At 47.4% G+C, this 22747-nt stretch overlaps 1 protein-coding gene across 3 annotated transcripts; it reads right to left on the bottom strand.

Annotated features, from left to right (window-relative positions):
• Positions 1–32: 32 nt before the first annotated feature.
• On the bottom strand, positions 33–16889 carry PHKG2 (phosphorylase kinase catalytic subunit gamma 2). 3 transcript variants are annotated; one of them, XM_007530024.3, is made up of 10 exons: positions 16734–16889; positions 16310–16422; positions 8061–8236; positions 7746–7800; positions 3395–3460; positions 3142–3305; positions 1075–1165; positions 830–983; positions 637–762; positions 33–550 (listed from the first exon to the last, which is right to left on the bottom strand). In XM_007530024.3, exons 2-10 carry the CDS (start codon positions 16402–16404, stop codon positions 263–265), a joined length of 1215 nt encoding a protein of 404 aa, XP_007530086.1. In that variant the 5' UTR covers positions 16405–16422; positions 16734–16889; the 3' UTR covers positions 33–262. The 3 variants fall into 3 exon arrangements, with proteins under 3 accessions (XP_007530086.1, XP_060029067.1, XP_060029068.1); XM_060173084.1 differs by lacking the exon at positions 16734–16889 and having other exon boundaries at positions 16310–16637; XM_060173085.1 differs by lacking the exons at positions 7746–7800; positions 8061–8236.
• Between the last annotated feature and the right edge of the window lie 5858 nt (positions 16890–22747).

Below are 22747 nucleotides of genomic sequence, written 5' to 3'. Positions count from 1 at the left end.
CCCTGCTGAAGCCAGACACCAGACATAGGAGCTTGGCTCTCCCGGCACGTTGATTTTATTGCATGCGTGGCACAGGTGGTGTGAGGCAGGCAGTATGGCATCCTGGTGGAACCCACCCACTCAGTTCTAGTCTCCATGCCCTTGGCCAGTGGTCAGTAGGCAGACAGGAAGGTCTTTTGACAGTGGGGTCAGAGGGCAGCTTGGAATGATGGAAGCTCTCTTCCCAGAGAATGTTTTCCTGGGACTCCCCAGAGCTGGGGCGCTAGCCCAGCACCAACATGGTCTCGTCCATGGGAGCTGTGTCCCCCTCTTCTTCAGGGCCACGGATGGCAAAAGGCCGAGGGGGCTGGTGCTGGAAGAGGGCGGCGCGGTTCTGCTGCTCGCCCCTCTTCACCCAGTGCCCATATAGGCGGAAGGCGCAGTTGTCGATGAGCCGCCGAACTGGCCGCAGGGCATATGGGTCACGCAGCAGTGCGTTCTTGGTCAGTGGTCGCATACGGTGGGTACTCAAAGCCACCCGGCCAGCAGCCAACACTGTCCACACGGCCACCTGGGGGGGGGGGGGGCGTCATGAACGTGGGCAGAGCCCCGCCAGGACAGAGGCACAGCCCAAAGCCCCGATGTACCCAGGCTTACCCGGAAGCGCTGGCGGGGGGTTAGGTTCCAGGACTGGCTGCCTTCACAGCGCTCAAAGAAGGGGTGCTGTAATGCCTGCTCGGCGGTCAGCCGCTCCTTGGGATCCACCTGCAGCAGCTTAGAGATCTAGGGGAGACCCCGGAGTAAGGAGCGACTCTGGGCCTCCATCCTCACCCTCGCAGCCCCAGCTCACCAGGTCTTTGACGGTGTTGGAACGGTCATCCCACTCAGGCGAGCTGAAGTGGTACTGGCCCTCCATGATCATGCGCAGCATCAGGATCTGGCGCCGGTGCCAGAATGGTGGGGAGCCAGCCAGGAGCGTGAACAGGATCACCCCACAGGCCCAGCTGGGAAAGAGATACGAGTCAGGCAGAGCTAGGCCGGCCTCGGCGAGTGTCAGGACGCGGGGCAGGAGGGGAGGGGCCGCTACACACTCACAGGTCGACCTCTTTGCCGTATCCAGGGTGCGTTTCATCCATGGAGCATTTTAGGATCTCTGGTGCTAGATACCCTGGGGTCCCACATAGTTCTGAGGAGAGAGAGAGGCTGAGGTTGATGGATGCCACGCACACACATATAGTTTGCCACCAGAGATGCAATGTGGGAAATACAAATGTAATCTTTTCTGAGTTCCTTCCTGCCCAAACTGCTCCCTCTCCCTACAGTCTCTACTCTGGTGAGTGGGAGGGACTGTAACAGCGCACAAGGAGAACAAAAGAAAGTGAGAATCATACAGTATTAAAACCAAAAAGCCCTCGCTGAAACAGTTCCCTGAGGGCTGGGCAGAAGTGCACCTAGTAGAGTGCATGTTACAATGTGCAAAGACCCAGGTTCTAACCCCCCCTCCCCCGTTCCTATCTACGGGGAAAGCTTCACATTTCTAGGTCTTAATAGGCCTAAAGTGAAAATGACTAGAGAAATTCATTTCTACACTAAATATCTACTAACCTTCCTTCATGTACTTCATGATACACCCTAAACTCAGTGGCCTTAGCCATGCCCCAGACCAAGTGTTCACGAGAAAGCAAGCAGGAAATAACAGGGTGAGTGTGTGTCATGAAAGCCGTCTAATCTGACTTGGAACGTTAACATGAAACCTGAGTTGCTCTAGTCAAGAGAGGGTGGAATAGGCAGGAATAAGATACTTCCAGAATGGTAAGAGAATGTGGAAGCCAAAAGGCAAACAAAGCATGGAATTCATGGACACTTAATGTTCAAAGATTATAGGCACGAGCTCGGGTCAGACTGCCCAAGTTCACATTTCAGCTGGGTGACTTTGGGTAGGACATCTTCATCTTCCTTTTTCTTATTTCTTCCCTTTTGTTGCCCTTGCTTTATTGTTGTAGTTATTACTGTTGTCATTGTTGTTAGATAGGACCGAGAGAAAATGGAGAGTGGGGGAGAGAAAGACAGACACCTGCTTCACCACTTGTGAAGTGACTCCCCTGCAGGTGGGGAGCCAGGCGCTCAAAGTGGGATCCTTATGCTGGTCCTTTTTGTGCCACCTGTGCTTAACCACTGTGCTACCACCCGTCTCCTTGTCTCTCTCCCTCTCTCTATTTTTTTTTTTAAAGATCTTATTTATTTATGAGAAAGCTAGGACGACAGAGAAAGAACCAGACATCATTCTGGCACATGTGCTGTCAGGGATCGAACTCGGGACCTTGTGCTTGAGAGTCCAAAGCTTTACCACTGTGTCACCTCCTGGACCACTCTCTTTTTTTTTTTTCTAATCACTATGGCTTTACCTTTCTGGGTTGAAATTTTTGAGGGGGGGGAGAGAGAGACTACAGCATTAAAGCTCCCCTCCAATGTGGTGGGGGCTGGGATCGAACCTGGGTGGTATACATGGCAAAGCAGGCCCACTAAGCAAGCTGTTTTACCCACCTGACATCTCTTTATGTTAATCTATAAAACGGGGTTACAAATTTTATGTAAGAGTTGTTGAAGGAATCTGGAAGAACTAGCTCCATATGTTCATCTGGAGCAAAAGCACTGAGAGAAAGTAGCCTGACTAAAGGCTCAAAGGGGCCCCACACTTGAACTTGGTTTTACTAGATGTAGTTCTGTCAGGACAGATGTGCTAACACTGGGTAAGCAGCCCTGTCTGGCCACATGTGAGTCTGCTGTGACCCTGTCTGAGCCTAAAGTGATGACTGAGTCCTGCTCTCCCAAACTGCCTTCATCTCCTGGGACAGGTTCCACCTCCCACAGTCCAGCTCTGGAGCCTCCTTCTCTGGGTCCCTTCCGTTGAATCGGGCGCCAGGTCCCCTGGCTTTCCTGGCATAGCCCCCTGCCTACTGTCCCTTGCCCATCTATCCACCTGGCATCATGCCTCCCCAGCTCAGGACCCCACTTTAAGACACACAAACTTTACAAGCAGAATGCACTAGGCAAGCACTCACTGACGTCTCCTATGGGACTCAGTGCTCAGACCCAGCCACCCAGGCTCACGCATGGGCCTCCTTCCCACCCCAAGCCTCTGAGGGCCTGAGACCCCCTCACCTCGAAGCTTCTCGCCAGGTTCCAAGTGGCAGGAGAAGCCGAAATCTGAAAGTCGGATCTGCATGTGGTCATCCAAGAGAATATTCTCCGGCTTCAGGTCTCGGTGCACAATGTTGTTGGCATGGAGAAAGTTCACTGCCTCCAGCAGAGACCTCATGATGGACCTGAGGGAAGTGCAGTCTCCTCTGCTTCGTCCCACCCGTCCCATCCCGTTCGGGGGGTGGGGGGGGGGGTTTGCAGGCTCAGCCGTTACCTGGTTTCCTTTTCTGAAAGGGCCACCTTCTCTGTGAGATAGTCAAACAGCTCTCCCTTCCGCATCCTAATGGACAGAGGTTGGGAGGTAGGCGCAACTTACCCTGGGGTAAGTTTTCACAGGAAACGCCATGAGAAAGACTAGGAAAGAGAGGTTCCTCTCTAGACAAATTTAGGGTCCCCAGATCGAGCACTCAGAGTGAACCAGATGTCAAGGGCAGTAGGGACCAGTGGGTTGAAGGCTGAAATATTTGTACTGTGCTACAGCAGGGCTGTTTTAGTAGTAAGAGCCATTTTTTTTTTTTTTAAGATTTTATTTATTGATGAAAAAGAACCAGACATCACTCTGGTACATGTGCTGCTGGGGCTTAAACTCAGGACCTCCCTCCCGCTTGAGAGTCAAGCACTTTATCCATTGCGCTACCTCCCAGACCACTGTAAGAGCTATCTCGTGACAATAATTTACAGGAGACAGACCCTGGTTATCTAAAAGTGATTATCCTATACTCAAAAAAAGGCCTTTAGGAGCTGGGTGATAGCTCACCAAGTAGAGCACACACCATAATCAAGTGCAAGGCCCTGAGTTTGAGCCCCAGCATCACACAGAAGCACCATAGATAAATTAAATTTTTTAAATATTTATTTTATTTATTCCCTTTTGTTGCCCTTGTTGTTTTATTGTTGTAGTTATTATTGTTGTAGTCGTTGTTGGATAAGACAGAGAGAAATGGAGAGAGGAGGGGAAGACAGAGAGGAGGAGAGAAAGACAGACACCTGCAGACCTGCTTCACCGCCTGTGAAGCGACTCCCCTGCAGGTGGGGAGCCGGGGTTCGAACCGGGATCCTTACGCCGGTCCTTGTGCTTTGCGCCACCTGCGCTTAATCCGCTGCGCTACAGCCCGACTCCCGATAAATTAAATATTTTTAAAAAAATAGACAAGGGGCCAGGTGGTGGTACACGTGGTTAACTACACACACCACAGTGTACAAGGACTTGGGTTCAAGCCCCTGGTCCCACCTACAGGGGAAAGTTTCACAAGTGGTGAAATAGAGCTGCAGGTGTCTCTCTCTCTCTCCGCTATCTCCCCCTACTCTCAATTTCTCTGTCTCTATCCAATAATAAATTAATTAAATCTTTAAAAAGGGGGGGGGGCTAGAGGGCAGATAGCCGACTGAATCCACATGGATCCCAGTCACTTTCAAAGCCATTAACTGGCTACGGAAGAAGGGCAAACGCTAGAAGAAAGCATAATGGTTACGCAAAGAGACTCTCATGCCTGAGTTTCCAAAGCTTTAATCCCCTGCACCACCATAAGCCAGAGCTGAACAGTGCTCTGGTAAAAAAAAGGAAGCAGCAGCAGCAGCACCACAGACAGCAGTAGGGGAGCTCCATGGATGGTAGAGCAATACTTTGGCACCTCTCACTCTCTCTAAAAGAATGAGTTTGAGGGAGTCGGGCGGTAGCACAGCGGGTTAAGCAGCGCATGTGGCGCAAAGCACAAGGACCAGCTCAAGGATCCCAGTTTGAGCCCCCGGCTCCCCAACTGCAAGGGAGTCGCTTCACAAGCGGTGAAGCAGGTCTGCAGGTGTCTCTCTTTCTCTCCCCCTCTGTTGTTTTCTCTCTGTTCTAGCTAACAATGACAACAACAATAACTACAACAATAAAACAAGGGCAACAAAAGGGAATAAATGAATATTAAAAAAGGGGGGGCAGAGGGTAGATAGCATAATGGTCAGGCAAACAGACTCTCATGCCTGACACTCCAAAGTCCCAAGTTCAGCCAGAGCTGAACAGTGCTCTGGTTAAAAAAAAAAAAAAGGATGATTTTTTGAGCAGCCTGGGAAAGATAGCATAATGGTTATGCAAAAAAGACTTTTCATATGCTTGAGGCTCTGATGTCCCAGGTTCAATTCCCAGCTCCACCACAAGCCAAGGTGAACAGTGCTCTGGTAAAAGAAAAAACAAACAAAAAAACCATATATACATATATTTTCTTTTTCTTTAGAAAATGTCTTAAAGGTGAATCTATTTAGATGATAAACCATTTCAGAACAAACAAAAAAAAAAAACTGAACAGGACTCAAATATGAATCTTCCTTTTTTTTTTTTTTTCTTTATCTTAAAATGCTTAATTCCAGCTCTAAGGCAGTCTTAAAAGAACACACTGAGTATTACTTGGGGTAGATTACTGTTCCGTAAATACACAACTAGTGTAACAGATGCTTCTTAACCTCCCTCTGTCTTTTGCCAAAGCCATTTCTGTATTAAAACTCCTGGAGAGAGGATAGAGTAAACACACTCCTCGCATGCAAGAGGCCCTAGATTCAACGCCTTTCACTTTCTATGACAAAACAGTCCTCTGGTCTCCACCTCTCTCAGAAAATAAAGAGATCTTTAAACAAAAACCCAGATCGCAGGGCAGGTGGTGGCACATCTGGGTAGGTGCGCACATTAACAGTGTGCAAGGACACAGGTTCAAGCCCCTAGTTCCCACCTGCAGGGGAAAGCTTCACGAATGATGAAGCAGTGTTCACGCTGGTGTCTTTCTGTCCCTCTCCCTCTCTATCTCCCCTCTCAATCTGTCTCTATATGGTAATAAAAATATATTTTTAAAAATAAAACAACTTCAGACCTGGTAGGTAGATCTGCAGTTGAGTGCATGCCTTCCATGCATGAGGCCCTGGGTTTAATACCTGATATAACACGGTAACACCACGGATAAAAAAAAAAAAAAAAGGATGGGGGGGCTGGAGTCCATGGATGTGAAGCAGTGCTTAGTGTCCCTTCCTCTCAACATATAAAAACACAGAAGAAGCCGGGCCCAGGAGGCAGCTCAGTTGTGTCACACATTAGTGAGGGACTGTGTTCCATTACCCTGAAATGCACAAAAACTATCCTTGAATTTTTCCAAATGGCCTTTCAAATATCTGATACTAATTTTTTTTAATACTTGATCAAGTCCAATGCTTTACCCACTGTGCCATTTCCCTGCCCTAATATTTGTTATTTAAATCATTCACTTCTGAAATACCTTTGCAGTTGGCTTACATTCTGTCATATAAGCTATGACATGAAGATTCAGACTAACCAAAAAAGTGGTGATGGGTAGAGAGAGACACCAGTGGAAGGGGTTAGACAAGAGACTGCTGAGTGAGATAAGAACAATCAACTCATGAGAGCTACCCTTTTTAAACAGCTTAAAAACAGTTCTTTTGGGGCCAGGTAGTAGCACACATGGTTAAGTGCACACATTACAGTGCACAAGGACCTGGGTTCAAGCCCCTGATCCCTACCTGCAGGGGGAAAGCTTCATGAGTGGGGAACTTGGGCTGTAGGTGTCTGTCTCTCTCCCTTTTTTTTTTCTCTCTCTCCCCTTCTATCCCCCCATTTCTCTGTATAATAAATACAATACTAAATTCAATAATAAATACAAATACTTAAAAAATGATGAAATCTTGGGAGTCAGGCAGTAGCACAACAGGTTAAGCGCACGTGGCACAAGGTCCAGTGTAAGGATCCCGGTTCGAGCCCCCAACTCTCCACCTGCAGTGGGGTTGTGGTGAAGCAGGTCTGCAGGTGTCTTATCTTTCTCTCCCCTTCTCTGTCTTCCCCTCCTCTCTCCATTTCTCTCTGTCCCATCTAACGATGACGACATCAATAACAACAACAATAATTATAACAATAATAAAAAACAAGGGCAACAAAAGGGAAAATAAATATTAAAAAATTTAAAAGATGAAATCTTTTTTAAATTTTTTAATATTTATTTATCCCCTTTTGTTGCCCTTGTTTTATTGTTGCAGTTATTGTTGTTGTTGTTATTGATGTTGTCGTTGAGGTCGTGAGTTCAATCCCCGGCAGCACATGTACCAGAGTGATGTCTGGTTCTTTCTTTCTCTCCTTATTTTTCATCAGTAGATAAATTTTAAAAATCTTAAAAAAAAAAAAAAAAGAAAGATATAAGCTAGCAGTGCATCTCATCTTGCATACATAGTGCCAGGGATTGAACCTACAGCCTCTTGGCCTCTTGCATGCAAGTCATGCCCTCAACTCTACCCAGTGAGCCACCTCTGACTGCTTAAAATCATTTTTCTTCTTCCTGCTAACTTTATAACAGGACAGGCTGGGACAGTGGCCACATGAGTTATAAAGACAACTCTCTGGACTTTACTGGTAATAAATAAAAACTCCTCTTAAGAAACTGCCTCAGTCAGGGGACCAAGGGAGAGGAGACAGAGGAAGGTGTGAACTGGGTGGTCTCATTGCAAGTAAGACTGGGGCACTGCATGGAGGTGCGGAGGAAGGGAGGAGGAGGAGTTCTGGATAGGGGATGGGGAGAGTGGATACTCACAGGTCAAACACCAGGAACATGAAGCTAGAAGACTCGTAGGAATCGATGAGAGTGACTGGGGAAAGAGGCAGAGAGGCAGAGACAGAGATGGAAGGAAGCAGGTGCACGTTAAAGGGACTTTCCCACCCTGAGGCAGCAGTGGGCTGTGACTGGGAAAGAAGGAGAACCAGAGGAGGCCATGGGCTCCCAAGGTTGCCCAGGCTCTGCGGTAGAGCACAGCGGCAAGGAAATGGGACAGAGGCACCTTGGGGGGGCGGGGGGGCGGGGCCGTCAGGAGATGGCTGGCAGCTAACAGGAGGGGGAGTGGAACCTCACTGATATGGGGGTGGCCAGCGACCTGGCGAAGGATATGTGTCTCTCGCCGAGTAGCTTCTCGCACCTCCTCCAGTTGCTCAGAACTCAGCCGTTCGGCTGTCACCTCCATGATCTTCACCGCAAATTCCTGGCCAGTAGCTCGATGAACACAGCGGCGGACCACAGAGCTCACTCCTCTGCCAGAGTCAGACAATGCACACACAGGTCAGGGCCTCCCGCTCCCTCAGTCTCCTCACACCCACCATCTCTCAGGGCCCAGGGAGACAACAGGGGAGCCGCTGAGAGCTCATCCTGGCCTCTAAGAGCTTCGCAGGTGCCTCGGTGAGCAACTTGGGGACTGTCACTGGCCCGCCCTTCACGGCTAAGCCTAGACAAGACCTCCCACACGGAGCCCCAGTACCCATCCCTTGCACTGGAATCCTGCAAGAAGAAAGTAGATGGCCCAAGGCACCCTCCAAATCTTATTCACTTCCGGGTCACCCCATCCAAATTCTACCATTATCTTGAAATACTTCACGTAAGTTTCATGTCATTAGCTAGAACACTTAAGTTGAAACGAGGGAGACCACTGTCTAGGTCCCAAATTTGCCATCAGTTAACGTCCATGTATGTGATTCACTCGCAGCTGCTTTGGCAACTCTGAAATATGCCTCTCCCGGCCCCCCCCCCCCCCCCCAACCAGAGCACAGCTCAATTCTGGCTAACAGTGGTACGGGGGATTGAACTTTGGAGCCTCAGGTATAAGAGTCTCTGCATAACCATTATGCTATCTACCCCCCCCTTTTTTTTCTTTTAGTATTTATGTATGAGAGAGAGATAACCAGAGCTCATATAATGCTGGGGGATCAAACTTGGGACATCACACTTGAGAGTCCACCACCTCCCAGGCTGCAACCCACAATATCTTCAAAAGGCTTTAAAAAGTGGCTGGGAAGGTGGCGTGAGGATAAAGCATTGTATTCCAAAGCGTGGGGTCCTGAGTTTGCTTCCCTGGTATCCATTGTCTCCAAAATTCCTGCTCTCCCAGTTGTTTTGTGTTTTGGTATCTTTGTGTGGCATCTGACAGGATCTGGTGGCGAGGAGATGGCACATTGGTAGCTCAGGGGACTTGCATTCAGGAGGCCCCATTCACTGGCAACGAGAGTTGAGTGATGGTCTGATAAAAATATGTATTAAAATACAGAAGGTGGGAGCCAAGCAGTGGAGCAGCTGGTTAAGCGCACACGTTATGGGATGTAAGGACCTGCGTTCAAGCCCCCCAGTCCCCACTTACAAGGGGAAGCTGCAGGTGTCTACCTCCCATTTCCTTCTCAATGTCTCTCTCTATCCAAAATAAATAAAAACAATATATATATTTTTTTGCCTCCGGGTTATTGCTGGGCTTGGTGCCTGCACTATGAATCCACTGCTCCTGGAGGCTTTTTCCCCCTTTGTTGCCCTTGTCTGTCATCGTTGTTATTGTTGTTGTTGTTGTTGCTGTAATTGTTGTTGAGATAGGTCAGAGAGAAATTGAGAGAGGGGAAGACAGAGAAAGGGAGAGAAAGATAGACACCTGTAGACCTGCATCACCACTTGTGAAGTGACCCTCCTGTAGGTGGGGAGCTGGGGGCTTGGAACTGTATCTGCACCGGTCATTGCGCTTTGTGCCATTTGTGCTTAACCCTCTGTGCTACCGCCCGACCCCCAAAAATAAAATTTATAAGAACACAGTAGTACTCCAGGAGTTGGTGCACTGCTTAGAGCCTTGAACTCTCAAGCATCAGGTCCTGAGTTCTAGCCCAGACATCATATATGCCAGTGTGATTCTCTTGTTCTTATTTTCTCTTTTAGACAGAGACAGAGAGGCAGAAAAAGAAACCACAGCACTGACACTTCCTCAATGCAGTGGAGGCCAGGCTGGAACTTGGGTCATGTACATGGCAAAGCTGTCCACTATGCATGTGAGCTATTTTGCCAGCTATGGACTGGTAAAATTTTTTTTTTTTCTGTAAATTTTTTATTGGATAGAGACAGTCAGAAATTGAGAGGGTAGGGGAAGGTAGAGGGGGGAAAGAGACACTGATTCACCACCTGTGAGGCTTTCCCCCTGCAGGTGGGGACCGGAGGCTCAAACTCAGTTCCTTGAGCACTGTAACATGTGCACTCAACCACCATGGACTGATAAAATCTTTTAAAAATCTTTATTCTCTCTCTGTGTGTATTGTAACTATCAAGTATGGAGTCCTTCTGAATTTGATTCCCCTACGTGCATGTGAGTAAGTTATGCTCTGATTCTCTCCCTCTCATTAATAAATAAATCTTTGTGGCCCAGGAGGTGGCACAGTGGATAAAGCACTGGACTCTCAAGCATGAGGTCACGAGTTCAGTCCCTTGTAACATATGTACCACAGTGATGTCTGGTTCTCTCTCACCTCCTATCTTTCTAATTAATAAGTAAAATCTTGGGAGTTGCGTGGTAAATAAAGATAATTAAAAATAACATTAGGGAGTCGGGCGGTAGCGCAGTGGGTTAAGCGCAGGTGGTGCAAAGGGCAAGGATCGGTGTAAGGATCCCGGTTCAAGCCCCCGGCTCCCCACTTGCAGGGCAGTTGCTTCACAGGCGGAGAAGCAGGTCTGCAGGCGTCTGTCTTTCTCTCCCCATCTTCCCCTCCTCTCTCCATTTCTCTGTCCTATCCAATAACAACGACATCAATAACAACAATAATAACAGCAAAAAAAAAGGGAATATTAAAAATAAATAAGTAAAATCTTAAAAAAAAAAAAAAAAGGAAAAATAAATAAATCATGCCTGAGGCTCCAAAGTCCCAGGTTCCATCCCCCATACCACCATAAGCCAGACCTGAACAGTGCTCTGGTTAAAAAATAAGAAAACAAAACAAAACAAACAAACAAACAAAAAACCAAGAGGCTGGATGGTGGTAGGGTGCATGTTACCATATACAAGGACTCAAATTCAAGCCCCCAGTCCCTGTGTGCAAGGGGGGAACTTCAAGAGTGATGGAGCAGTGCTGCAGATGTCTTTCTCTCTTTTTAAATTTTTATTATTTAATTAATTTATTTATTTTCCCTTTTGTTGCCCTTGTTCTGCAAAAAGACTTTCATGCCCAAGGCACCAAGGCTCCAGGTTCAATCCCCAGCACCACCAGCAACTAGTGCTCTGGCAAAAACAAAACAAGACAAAGCTTAACAGTTTGTTTGTTTGTTTATTTATTTATTTTGCCATCTGGGTTATTGCTGGGATTTGGGGCCTTGTCAACTCCATTCCCAGTGGCCATTATCTTTCATTTTTCCCTGATAGAGGTAGAGAGAAATAGAGGGAGAAAGAGGGACACCTGCAGCACTGCTCCACTACTTGTGAAGCTTCTCCCTTCAGGTGGGGACAAGGGCTTGAATTTGGGCCCCTGTGCCGTCAACCAGATGTGCAATGGGCCAGTTCATAAATTTGCATTTTACAAACAGAACTCCTGATTGGCCCACCCCTCCTTCCCACAAGCTGATTCCTCACCAGTCTTCTCCATTTTAATAACTAGTACTCAAATGCACAAAGTCAACCTTTCCAAGTGATGTTTATTATTTTTCTTTCCTTCCTGGCCTATATGTCCAACCCTTGAGAAAACTGTGCCAAGTCTCGTAGCCTAAGGCTGTGAGCTTTTCTCCAGCTCTATAACCCTAATTCTAATCAAAACTATTCTGGGTGACTCAAGAACTTCCTAATCGGTCTCTTGAATTTCATTCTTGTCTCTCTTCTACTCATTCCCACATGAGCTAGAACGAGCAATGTTCTGGTTTCTTGTATAGAAACAAATAAATAGGGGCCAGGTAGTGGTGCACCTGGTAGAGCACAGGCATTACGATAGGCAAGGTACTGGGTCCGAGCATCCAGCACCCACCTGCAGGGTAAAGTAGTGCTGCAGGTGTCTCTCTATCTCACTCTCCTTTCTCAATGTCTCGCTCTGTACTAATAAATAAATACCACTCTTTAAAATAGAATAAAGGCAAAAGTGTAATAATACATCTGTACTGAGCACTTACCGTGCGTCAGGAAGTTCTAGGCTTACCATATTTTTTTTAAACTTTTTTAAAAAACTTTTTTATATTTATTTATTTATTTATTCCCTTTTGTTGTCCTTGTTGTTTCATTGTAGTTGTTATTGATGTCATTGTTGTTGGATAGGACAGAGAGAAATGGAGACATGAGGGGAAGACAGAGAGGGGGAGAGAAAGACAGACACCTGCAGACCTGCTTCACGGCCTGTGAAGCAACTCCCCTGTAGGTGGGGAGCCTGGGGCTCAAACAGGGATCCTTATGCCAGTCCTTGCGCCTTGCGCCACCTGCGCTTAGCCCAAGCACTACCGCCCGACTCCCAGGATTACCATATTAACTCTCTCCCAAGGAGTTCTTTGTAGTGACGTCCAAGGCAGAATCCATGGCTTACTTTTTTTTTTTTTTTTGCCTCCAGGGTTATTGTTGGGGCTCAGTGCCTGTCCTATGAATCCATTGTTCCTGGAGGCTATTTTTCTCATTTTTGTTGCCGTTGTTGTTATTACCATTGTTGTTGTTGGATGGGACAAAGAGAGACATCAAGAGAGGAGGGGCAGACAGAGAGGGGAAAAGAAACACAGACACCTGCAGACCTGCTTCACCCTTTGTGAAATAACCCCCTGCAGGTGGGGAGCTGGAGGCTTGAACCAGGATCCTTAGGCCAGTCTCTGTGCTTTGTATCACGTGTGCTTATCCTGCTGCTCTATCACCCTAGCCCTCCATAACTTACTTTTTAAAAAATTTCTTTATTGGGAAATTAGTTTTACATTCAACAGTAAACAGCTCACTTATTTTAAAAAGATTTATTTATGGGTCAGGAGTAGAGCAAACACTATTTTGTTTTTGGGTACTCTTTGCAGTTTCACTACTCAGGGATGACTGTTGAAAAAGAAACCACGGGGGTCGGGCGGTGGCGCAGTGGGTTAAGCGCATGTGGCGCAAAGCGCAGGGACCGGCGTAAGGATCCCGGTTCGAGCCCCTGGCTCCCCACCTGCAGGGCCTCATGCCTGAGAGTCTAAAGCTTTACCACTGCGCCACCTCCCGGGCCACCATGGACAGTACTAATGCTTCCTCCTCCCTTGTCCATGACCCACCCCCTCCCCATCTGTACACAGAATAAAAAAATCTGGCTGGAGAAGCCTCCCGATGGTGTCATGCATATAGAAAGCCTCAGTCAATCCCTCACCACCTTGTTAAAAAGAGAATAATAATAAAGTGTGTGTGTGTGTGTGTGTGTGTGAGAGAGAGAGAGAGAGAGATGCCAGAGCACCACTTGATCACGAGGTGCTAGAGACTGAAGCAGTGGCCCTCATGCATTAAAAGGCGCTATTATTATAATTTTGCCTCCAGGGTTATTGCTGGGCTTGGTGCCTTCACTACAAAGCCACTGCTCCTACTGTCATTTTAGTTTTTTCTGTTTTACTGGGTAGAACAGAGAGAAATTAAGAGAGATGGGGAAGAAAGAGAGGGGGAGAGGAAGACAGACACCTGCAGACCTGCTTCACAAGAAGCTTCTGAAGTGACTACCTTGCAGGTGGGGAAACGGGGGCTTGAACATGGATCCTTTTGCAGGTCCTTGCACTTCATACTATGTGCGCTTAACCCAGTGTGCCAGCACCTGACTCCCTTTCAGAAGGCATTTCTTCTACCCACGTAGCTGCTTCCCTATTTACTTTTCAATTATTTATTTATTTTATTGGATAGAGAAATCTAGAGGGAAAGGGGAAACAGAGACAGACACCTACAGCATTGCTTCGCCCCTTATGATGCTTTCCCCCTGCATGCGGAGACCAGGGGTTTAAACCTGGGTCCTGTGCATGGTAACGTGTACGCCCAACCAGGTGCACCATCACCCGGCTCCTGGCCCCCTATTTATCTACCTTTAAACTGTGAGTGTGAGAACGAGAAAGACCAGAGCCCCGGTCTGGTCTGTTGTTTATGTTTACTGTCACTGCTGTGCAGTGCTGCGGTGCCAACCCAGGCAGGGGCTCCACTGAGTCACCGCCCCCCAGGTAGTAGGATTTAAGACCTACTCTTTTTTTTTTTTTGCCTCCAGGGTTATTGCTGGGGCTCAGTGCCTGCACTACTACAAATCCACTTTCCTGGAAGCTATTTTTTTCCCCTTTTGTTGCCTTTGCTGTTTATCGTTGTTATTGTTGTCACTGTTGAATAGGACAGAGAGAAATGGAGAGAGGAGGGGAAGACAGAGAGGAGGAGAGAAAGACAGACATCTGCAGACCTGCTTCACCACCTGTGAGGTGACCCCCCTGAAGGTGGGGAGCCGGGGGCTCGAACCAGGATCCTTACAGCGGTCCTTGAGCTTTGCTCCATGTGCGCTTAATCCATCATGCTACCGCCCTCCCCAGGATCCACTCTTATTTCCAACTTACAACAGAACAACGGAGCTAGCTTAGCTGATCCTCCACTAGTCTCCTGCATTTTAATAACTAGTACTCAAATGTCGCTAGCTCCTGGATCACAGAAATGTCGGTCAGAAGCTGCTTGAAACCACTAGTTTCACTAATTTTTTATTATTATTGTTGTTGTTATTGATGTCATAGTTGTTAGACAGGACAGAGAGAAATGGAGAGAGGAGGGGAAGACAGAGAGGGGGAGAGAAAGACAGACACCTGCAGACCTGCTTTACCCTCTGTGAAGCGACTCCCCTGCAGGTGGGGAGCCGGGGGCTCAAACCAGGATCCTTATGCTGGTCCTTGCGCCTCGCGCTCAACTAGTTTCACTAATTTAAAAGTCAAATTCCATAAGTGCCCATAAAGCCAAATTCCATAAAGCCCTGCACATATTTAATGTCTCTCTCCATCTTCACTCCACCCCCTCTCCCCACTCTTCCTACATCCCACCCACCAAGGGCTCCTATCTGTTGCTTGTATCTCGCCTCAATCAGGCCTTTGCACTTGCTGTGTTCTCTGCCGCAGTCTGCAAACAGAACACACCTATTCGATCTCTTCCTTCAAGTTCCAGCTGCATGAAGTCCTCTTCCTGTACTGCTCTACAAATTAGTAATTTCCTCCGGAGCCCATGTGCTGATCTTTATCTTGCTTTTGTGTTCACTGTCTCAACCACTAGAATTAACTTCAGGAGAAGAGTAACCTTTCTCCAGTGATCGGCACCGTCCACCTAAGCCAATGTATGTGCTTAGGAAATCTGGAATGAACAAATACACCTGCCGCTGCTTCCCTGGGGGAGGTCGTCCTGAGCCTGTGTGCTGCTGAACTCCTTTTTTTTAAAATTTATTTTTAAAAATAATTTATTTCTTTATTGGGGAATTAATGCTTTATATTCAACAGTAAATACAATAGTTTGTACATGCTGAACTCCTACTCATCCCTCAAGACCCAAATCTCAGCCCCTTCTGGGAAGCTGTGGTTTTCTGAGATCCCAGAGCACATCATGCAGCTAACACTGGCTGGTACTCGCTGAGTATTTCATGCATACATAAATGAACACAGTAAGTGCTGGCTGTATGAGTAGCAAGTGTGTGTGTGTGTGTGTTGAGAGCTGGCCTGAAATAAGAGCCTAGTCTCCAAGTATTTCTCCACTAACCAGTGACCCTCCCCATTCAGAACTCTCCAGTCCTCAGATGGCACTGTGGACCATGGCTAGGACCCATCTTTTGCTTTTTATCATTATTATATATATTTTTTATCAGTCCACTGCTCAGTTCTGCCTTGTGGTGGAGATGGGGATTAAACCTGGGACCTCAGAGCCTCTGGTATGCACATTTTCTTTTCTGCATGCGCATTACGCTATCGCCCCAGTCCAGGGCCCAACTTCTCTGGATCTCGATTTCCCTGCCCTGGTCTTGACATGGGAGCCCTGGGCTGGATGGCGGCGCCCCTGGTCGAGGGCACCGGAGCTCAAGCCGCAGGTGTCCCCCGCCACCTCCCGGGTGGAGTTTCGCAAGCTGTGAAGCAGAGTGCTGCAGGGGTCTCTGTCCCCCCCCAATTTTTCTCTATGCAAAGAAAATAAATCATTTTCTTAAACTAAAGGAAGAAAAACACACCCGGGACCCCGAAAAGCCAGATCCACCCTAGGAAGGGGCTCTGCACACACAGCGGCGGCCAAGGCCAGAGGACGCGATGGCTGAGGCCCGACTTGGCCCCGCGCCCGCCGAACGCGCACCGACCGCCCTTCAGGCAGGGCCGCCGCGGCAGTTTGGTTTCGGGGGCGCCGGGCGCAGCCTCACCTGCCAATGACGTCCTTGGGGTCGTACTTCTGGTAAAACTCCTTGGCGGCGGCCCAGTCGGGCAGCTCATCCTCCGGCCCCACGTCCAGCGTCATCCTGAAGGAGCCGGCGGCCTGCGTGGAGGACACGGACGGCTGAGAGGGCAGGGAGGCCCACAGGGTCTGGGAGGACGCGCATAGCGGTTCGCGGAGGCGCAGCCCTTGCGGGTGGGGCGCCAGGGTCCTGGGGGGTGGGGGGGTGGGAAGGGGAAGGAGCAGGACTGGGGGACCCCGCGAAAGGGCCCGGGGAGTGGGAGGGGTGACAGGGCTGGGAGGGGAAGGGGAAAGGGAGGCGCGAAGGCTGGGGCACTCGGTGGGCGGCTGTTGCTGCGCAGGCGCACTTGGGAAGGTAGTGGGAGGGGGCGCGGGGTCTCGCGCAGGCTTACCCCCGGGAGCAGGGGGAGAGGCCGGGCACAGCGGAGCCGCAGTCCCGAGGTTCGTCTCCAGTACTCTATCTCTGGGAGGCACCGGCAGCCTCAAGCCACGCCTTCATCCTGTGCACCAATGGCCAGCGCCACCCGAAAACTGACGTTCAAAACCCCTTTCAATTGGAAACTGGCCATCCAATAGAAAGTCGAAAGCTCCGAGGCTGGCGCTGGGACTGGAGCTCCGAGTATCCTATGAAGATCCTGTGAGGGCGGGGCCTCAAGGGCGACTAATCAGTATACGGCATCTGTGAGGTGCCTGATATCTGATTGGACTGGAAAACTAGAATGGGACCCGGAACTCACTACCCAAAAGGCAGACTTCAGGCTAGCCAGGTGGTAGGACTCGCTGCTCAGTTGACTCCCAGACATGGGCATGGCCTTTGGCATTCCCGCCTGAATTCGTTTTTATTTTGTATGAGCGGTCTGTCCAAAGCACCTGCCATGAGGGTGAGGCTGCAGCTTTTAAAATGTCCATAAACTGTAACTTGAACCGCAACTCTCCATGGTGCCTTGTGGTTTGTTCCTCCTCTTGAACAGCTCTTAGTTCGGAAATCACGAAGTAGCTAGGCAAGACCTTCAGCTTAATCTCAATGGCTCAGCTGTAACAATGTATATTTAGAAAAGCGCGCGAGCGCGGGGGTGGGGGTAGATAGCAAAGTGGCCATGCAAAGAAATTGATGCCTGAGGCTCCAAAGTCCTAGGTTCAATCCCTTGCACCACCATAAACCAGAGCTAATCAGTGTTCTGGTAAAAAAAAAAAAAAAAAAAAAAAAAAAAAAAAAAAAAGGGGGGGGGGAGTCAGGCGGTAGCGCAGTGGGTTAACCGCAGGTGGCGCAAAGCACAAGGACCAGCGTAAGGATCCGGGTTCGAACCCCTGGCTCCCCACCTGCAGGTGAGTCGCTTCACAAGCAGTGAAGCAGGTCTGCAGGTGTCTGTCTCTCCCCCTCTCTCCACTTCTCTCTGTCCTATCCAACAACGACATCAGACATCAATAACAATAATAGCTACAACAATAATAAAACAAGGGCAACAAAAGGGAATAAAGGAAAAAAAGCACATAATGTGATTCAATGCTAAGATAGATGAATCTAGGGCGCTGGGAGGTAGCTTACGTGGTAGAACATACACTTTAGCCTGCTCAAGGGCACCAGACGAAGGAGAAACCGAACCAGCTGTCCCTCTCCTTTTCTCAGCCAGTCTTACTTTTGGGGATATCTCTACTGGAAGCGGTGGAATCGTGCAGGTGCAAAATTCCAGTAAAGCCCTGGTATATATGAAGAGTACTGTAGATTTTTAATTTTTTATAAAGTTTTTCTTTTTAAGAATTTATTCATGAGAAAGATAAAGAATCAGAGAGCACTCTGGTACATGTGCTGCCGGGTATTGAACTCGGGACCTCATGGTTGGGAATCCAGTGCTTTATCCACTGCGTCACCTCCTGGACCATGATTTTTAATTTTTTAAAAATTATTTTTGCTTATTGGATAGAGACAGCCAGAAATAAGAGGGAGAGAGACAAAGAGACACCTACAGCCCTGATTCACCACTCACAAAACTTTGCCCCTGCAGGTGGGGACTAAGAGCTTAAACCTGGGTCCTTGAGCATAACATTTGTGCATCACTACCTGGCCCCAAAGAGTACTGTAGATTTTTTTTTTTTTACTGAAGCACTGCCCAGCTCTGGATTATGGTGGTGTGGGGGATTGAATTTGGGAACCTGACATGAGAGTCTGTTTGAATAACCATTATGCTACCTACCCCACCCTGGATTAGATTTTTTTCCCCTTAATAAGTGACCAAGGGGCTGAGTGGTGGGGCACCTGGTTGAGCATACACATTACAATGTACCCTTGTATTGTAGGGACCTGGGTTTGAGCCCCTGGTCCCCACTTGCAGGGGAAAGCTTTGTCAGTGGTAAAGCAGTGCTGCAGGTGTCTCTCTCCTTCTTTCCTCTTGATTTCTGGCTGTCTCTATCCCATAAATATAGTAAAAAAAAAATAATAAGTGACCAAAGTCACTTAAGGGGTGGTGACATAGTTCATCTGGAGTGTGCTGCTTTGCTATGTGTGTAAGCCAGGTTTAAGTCTGGCCCCCAATGCGTTGAAGTAAGTGTGTGCACTTCACTATGCACAAGGACATGGGAGCAGCATGCAAGGGGGAAGCCTCATAAGCAGTAAACCAGTGCTGTGGTGTCTTATCTTTCCTTCACTAACTGGAGAAAAAAAGTGTTTTGGGGGTGGGATGGACAGGAGATAGCATAATGGTTATGCCAAAAAAGTCCCATATCTGAAGCTTAAGATTCCCGGTTCAGGAGTCGGCGGTAGCGCAGTGGGATAAGCTCACATGGTGCAAAGCGCAAGAAATGGTTAGGATCCCAGTGCAAGCCCCCGACTCCCCACCTGCATGGGAGTCAGTCGCTTCCTAGGTGGTGAAGCAGGTCTGCAGGTGTCTGTCTCTCTTCCTCTCTGTCTCCCCCTTCTCCCTCAATTTCTCTGTCTCTATCCAATAACAAATAAAAAATTAAAAAAAAAAGATTCCTGACTCAACTCTCAGCAACACCAAAAACCAGAGCTGAGGAGTATTCTGGGGGAAAACAAACAAGAAGAGAAAAAACACCAAACTACTAAAAAATCTTTGTATTTTAAAATACTTTATTTAATAATGAAGAGAAACAATCAGATATAATTCTGGTACATGTGCTGCTTGAGATCAAACTCATGACTTCATGCTTGAGAGTCCAGCACCTTATCCACTGTGACGCCTCCTAGACCACTTAAAAAATGTTTCTGAGGCCAAGTTAATATCTTAGTGTGTAAAGCATATGTCTTAACATTCATGAGGTCCTGCATTATTTCCCAGGCACTACATAGGGGCACTGCATGTGGTGGAGCAATGCTTTAGTGTCCATTTCCTGCTTAAAAAAAAAAAATGCAGGAAGGGAGGAGCACAGCATGTGGGTTTATTCCTAGTATCTCATTTAAAAAGTTTCTGCCGGCCAGCTGTTGGTGCACCTGGTACAACATACATTAGCATGCATACATATGTAAGGTCATGGGCTCAAAGTTCCTGGTAGTTGGGGCAGAGGGGAGCTTGAAAAGTGTTCAAATAGGGATGGGAGTAGATAGAATTGTTACGCAAAGAGACTCATGTCCGGCTCCAAAGCTCCAGGTTCAATCCCCCACACCACAAGCCAGAGATGAGCAGTGCTGTTTACAAAAAAAAAAGTTCAAATAGTGCTACAGGTATCTTTCTCATTCTTCCTTTTCTTTTTTCACCTCCAAGGCTATCACTAGGGTTCGGTGCCTGCACTTTGAATCCTGCTGCTGCGGATTTTTTTTTCTTCTATTTTTTGGATAGGATGGAGAGAAATTGGAGAGGGGAAATAGAAAGACCCCGGTAGACCTGCTTCATTGCTTGTGAAGTGACCCTCCCCCTGCAGGTGGGAAGCTGGGGCCTCTAACTGGGATCCTTGGGTGGGTCCTTGTGCCTCGTATCATGTGCGCTTAAGCCAGTGTGCCACCGCCAGCAGAGACAGAGAGAAATCGAGAGGGTAGGGGAAAATACAGAGGGAGAGAGACAGACACCTGCAGCCCTACATCACCACTTGTGAAGCTTTTCTCCTGCAGGTGGGGGCTAGGGGCTTGAACCCAGGTCCTTGTGCACTGTAGCATGTGCATTCAACCAGGTGTGCCACCACCACCTGGCCTTACCTCCTTCCTACTCAATTTCTCATATCAAAAAAATTCCTATAAAAATCTACTGTTACCCTACTGTCCATATCACATCCCACACCACACACACACAAAAAAATTCATAATCTCTATATGTGGTTCCATTGTGAAGTCAAATTTTGAGAACCACTTCCCTATATGGTGAAATCTAGCCTCTGGGACAATATGTGTAAAAAGAATTCTCTTCAGTTTTTCCTCTTAAACACTGAAGATACCCATTGTGTTTCTCCTCCCCCTCTACTTTTCTTTTCACTGTGAAAAGTCTTTTTTTCCCTTCTAGATGCTCTATTGGTATCAAAATTGTAATAGTAGCCCCAAAAATTCCATTCCCAGGGTCTGTGTACTCCAAAAAATGTAAAGATGGTTACAGCAGCAGGATTTACAAAATCCCCAAACTGAAAATTTACCCACCTTTAAGTACATACATTTTTAATATATTCATGCTGTGAAATACTATACAGCAATGAAAGATGTGCAATATCAAAGACTGATAGATCTACACTGATGGGTCTCACAAAATAAAAGCCACAAGAGAAAGGCCAGCAAAACAGCTCACTGGCTTTCCATGTATTTGTGACCCAGATTTGAGCCTGGCCTCCACCACAGCGAAGTGTGTGTTGGTGCTATGGTCTCTCATTTTCTGCCTGTCTCTAGCTTAAGAATAATAGGGGGGTCGTGGTCTGGGAGGTGGCGCAGTGGCTAAGGCACTAGACTCTCAAGTATGAGGACCTGAGTTCAATCCCCGGCAGCACATGTACCAGAGTGATGTCTCTTTCTCTCTCTCTCTCTCCTTTCTCATAAATAAAATCTTTAAAAAATAATAATAGGGAGGCCATTATTGTTGTTATTGATGTTGTTGTTGCCGAATAGGACAGAGAGAAATGAAGCGACTCCCCTGCTGGTGGGGAGCCGGGGGCTGGAACCCGGATCCTTAAGCTGGTCCTTGCACTTCACGCCATGTATGCTTAACCCGCTGTGCTACTGCCCGACTCCCCCCAAAATACATATTTTCATGAGAAAGAAAACTGAAGATCAGAACAATGCTGTTCTGGCTTATACTGGTGCTGGGGACTGAACCTGGGATGTTAAGTCTTTTGCATAATCATTATGCTATCTCCCCAGCCCTCTATTTCATAACATTCAAATCCAAAAGCAAAGTTAAACTACATTTTAGAAATAAGGGTGGTAGCTACCTGTAGGAAGAAGAAAAGGAATGACTTGGGAGTGGTATTGCTGGCCAAGCTCAACTTGTTGACTGGATGATGTTTTCTTCAGATGGTTGCTTTAACTTACTGAGTTGTACATATTTCAAATACTTTCCTGTAATTTAATTTCTCAGTTTTAACAAAATATCAAAATATACAGGTTGGCTGTTGCTGTTATTCAATCTTTCACTCCCCTCTGCGGTCTGGATTGAAAAGTACAGGCTGAAACTCAGTCCTGTCATCAACTGGTACATTTACCTGGGGAATCCTCTGCCCATCTTCTCAGATATAAAACTAAACTAATGGTACCAACTACTAAGTTTCTATCAGGATGGAAAGAGTTAAAAATACAGCTTGGAACATAGTAAATAGTAAGTAGCTACTGCTACTGATTTTGGCGTTGGGGTCTTTGCTGGTGTATAAGACACAAGTTGGTGTCTTCTCAGGGGTCAGGCGGTAGCGCAGCGGGTTGAGTGCACCTGGCGCAAAGCGCAAGGACCAGCGTAAGGATCCCCATTCGAGCCCCCAGCTCCCCACCTGCAGGGGAGCCGCTTCATAAGCGATGAAGCAGGTCTGCAGGTGTCTTTCTCTCCCTGTCTTCCCCTCCTCTCTCCATTTCTCTGTCCTATACAACAACATCAATAACAATAATAAAACAACAAGGGCAACAAAAGGGAATAAATAAATATTAAAGAAAAAGGAAAAAAAAGGGGGGGAGAAAAAACCTCCAGGAGCAGTGGATTCATAGTACAGGTACCAAGCTCCAGTAAACCTTGGAGGAAAAAAAAAAAAAACAACAAAAAACTTAAAAGTTGTTGTCGTGGTCTGGGAGGTGGCGCAGTGATAAGGCTTTGGACTCTCAAGCATGAGGTCCTGAGTTTGATCGCCAGCAGCACATGTGCCAGAGTGATGTCTGGTTCTTTCTCTCTCTTCCTATCTTTCTCAGTAATAAATAAATCAAATATTTTTTTTTTTAAAAGTTGGTGTCTTCTCAAAAAAGACAACTTTCAGAAAGAAAGACTGAGTAAAAAATGAA

The sequence above is a fragment of the Erinaceus europaeus genome, chromosome 15, assembly GCF_950295315.1.
Source record: "Erinaceus europaeus chromosome 15, mEriEur2.1, whole genome shotgun sequence".
NCBI classification, from domain to species: Eukaryota; Metazoa; Chordata; class Mammalia; order Eulipotyphla; family Erinaceidae; genus Erinaceus; species Erinaceus europaeus.
Note: the sequence above shows the minus strand (reverse complement) of the source record. Positions and strands in the feature narration are given on the sequence as shown.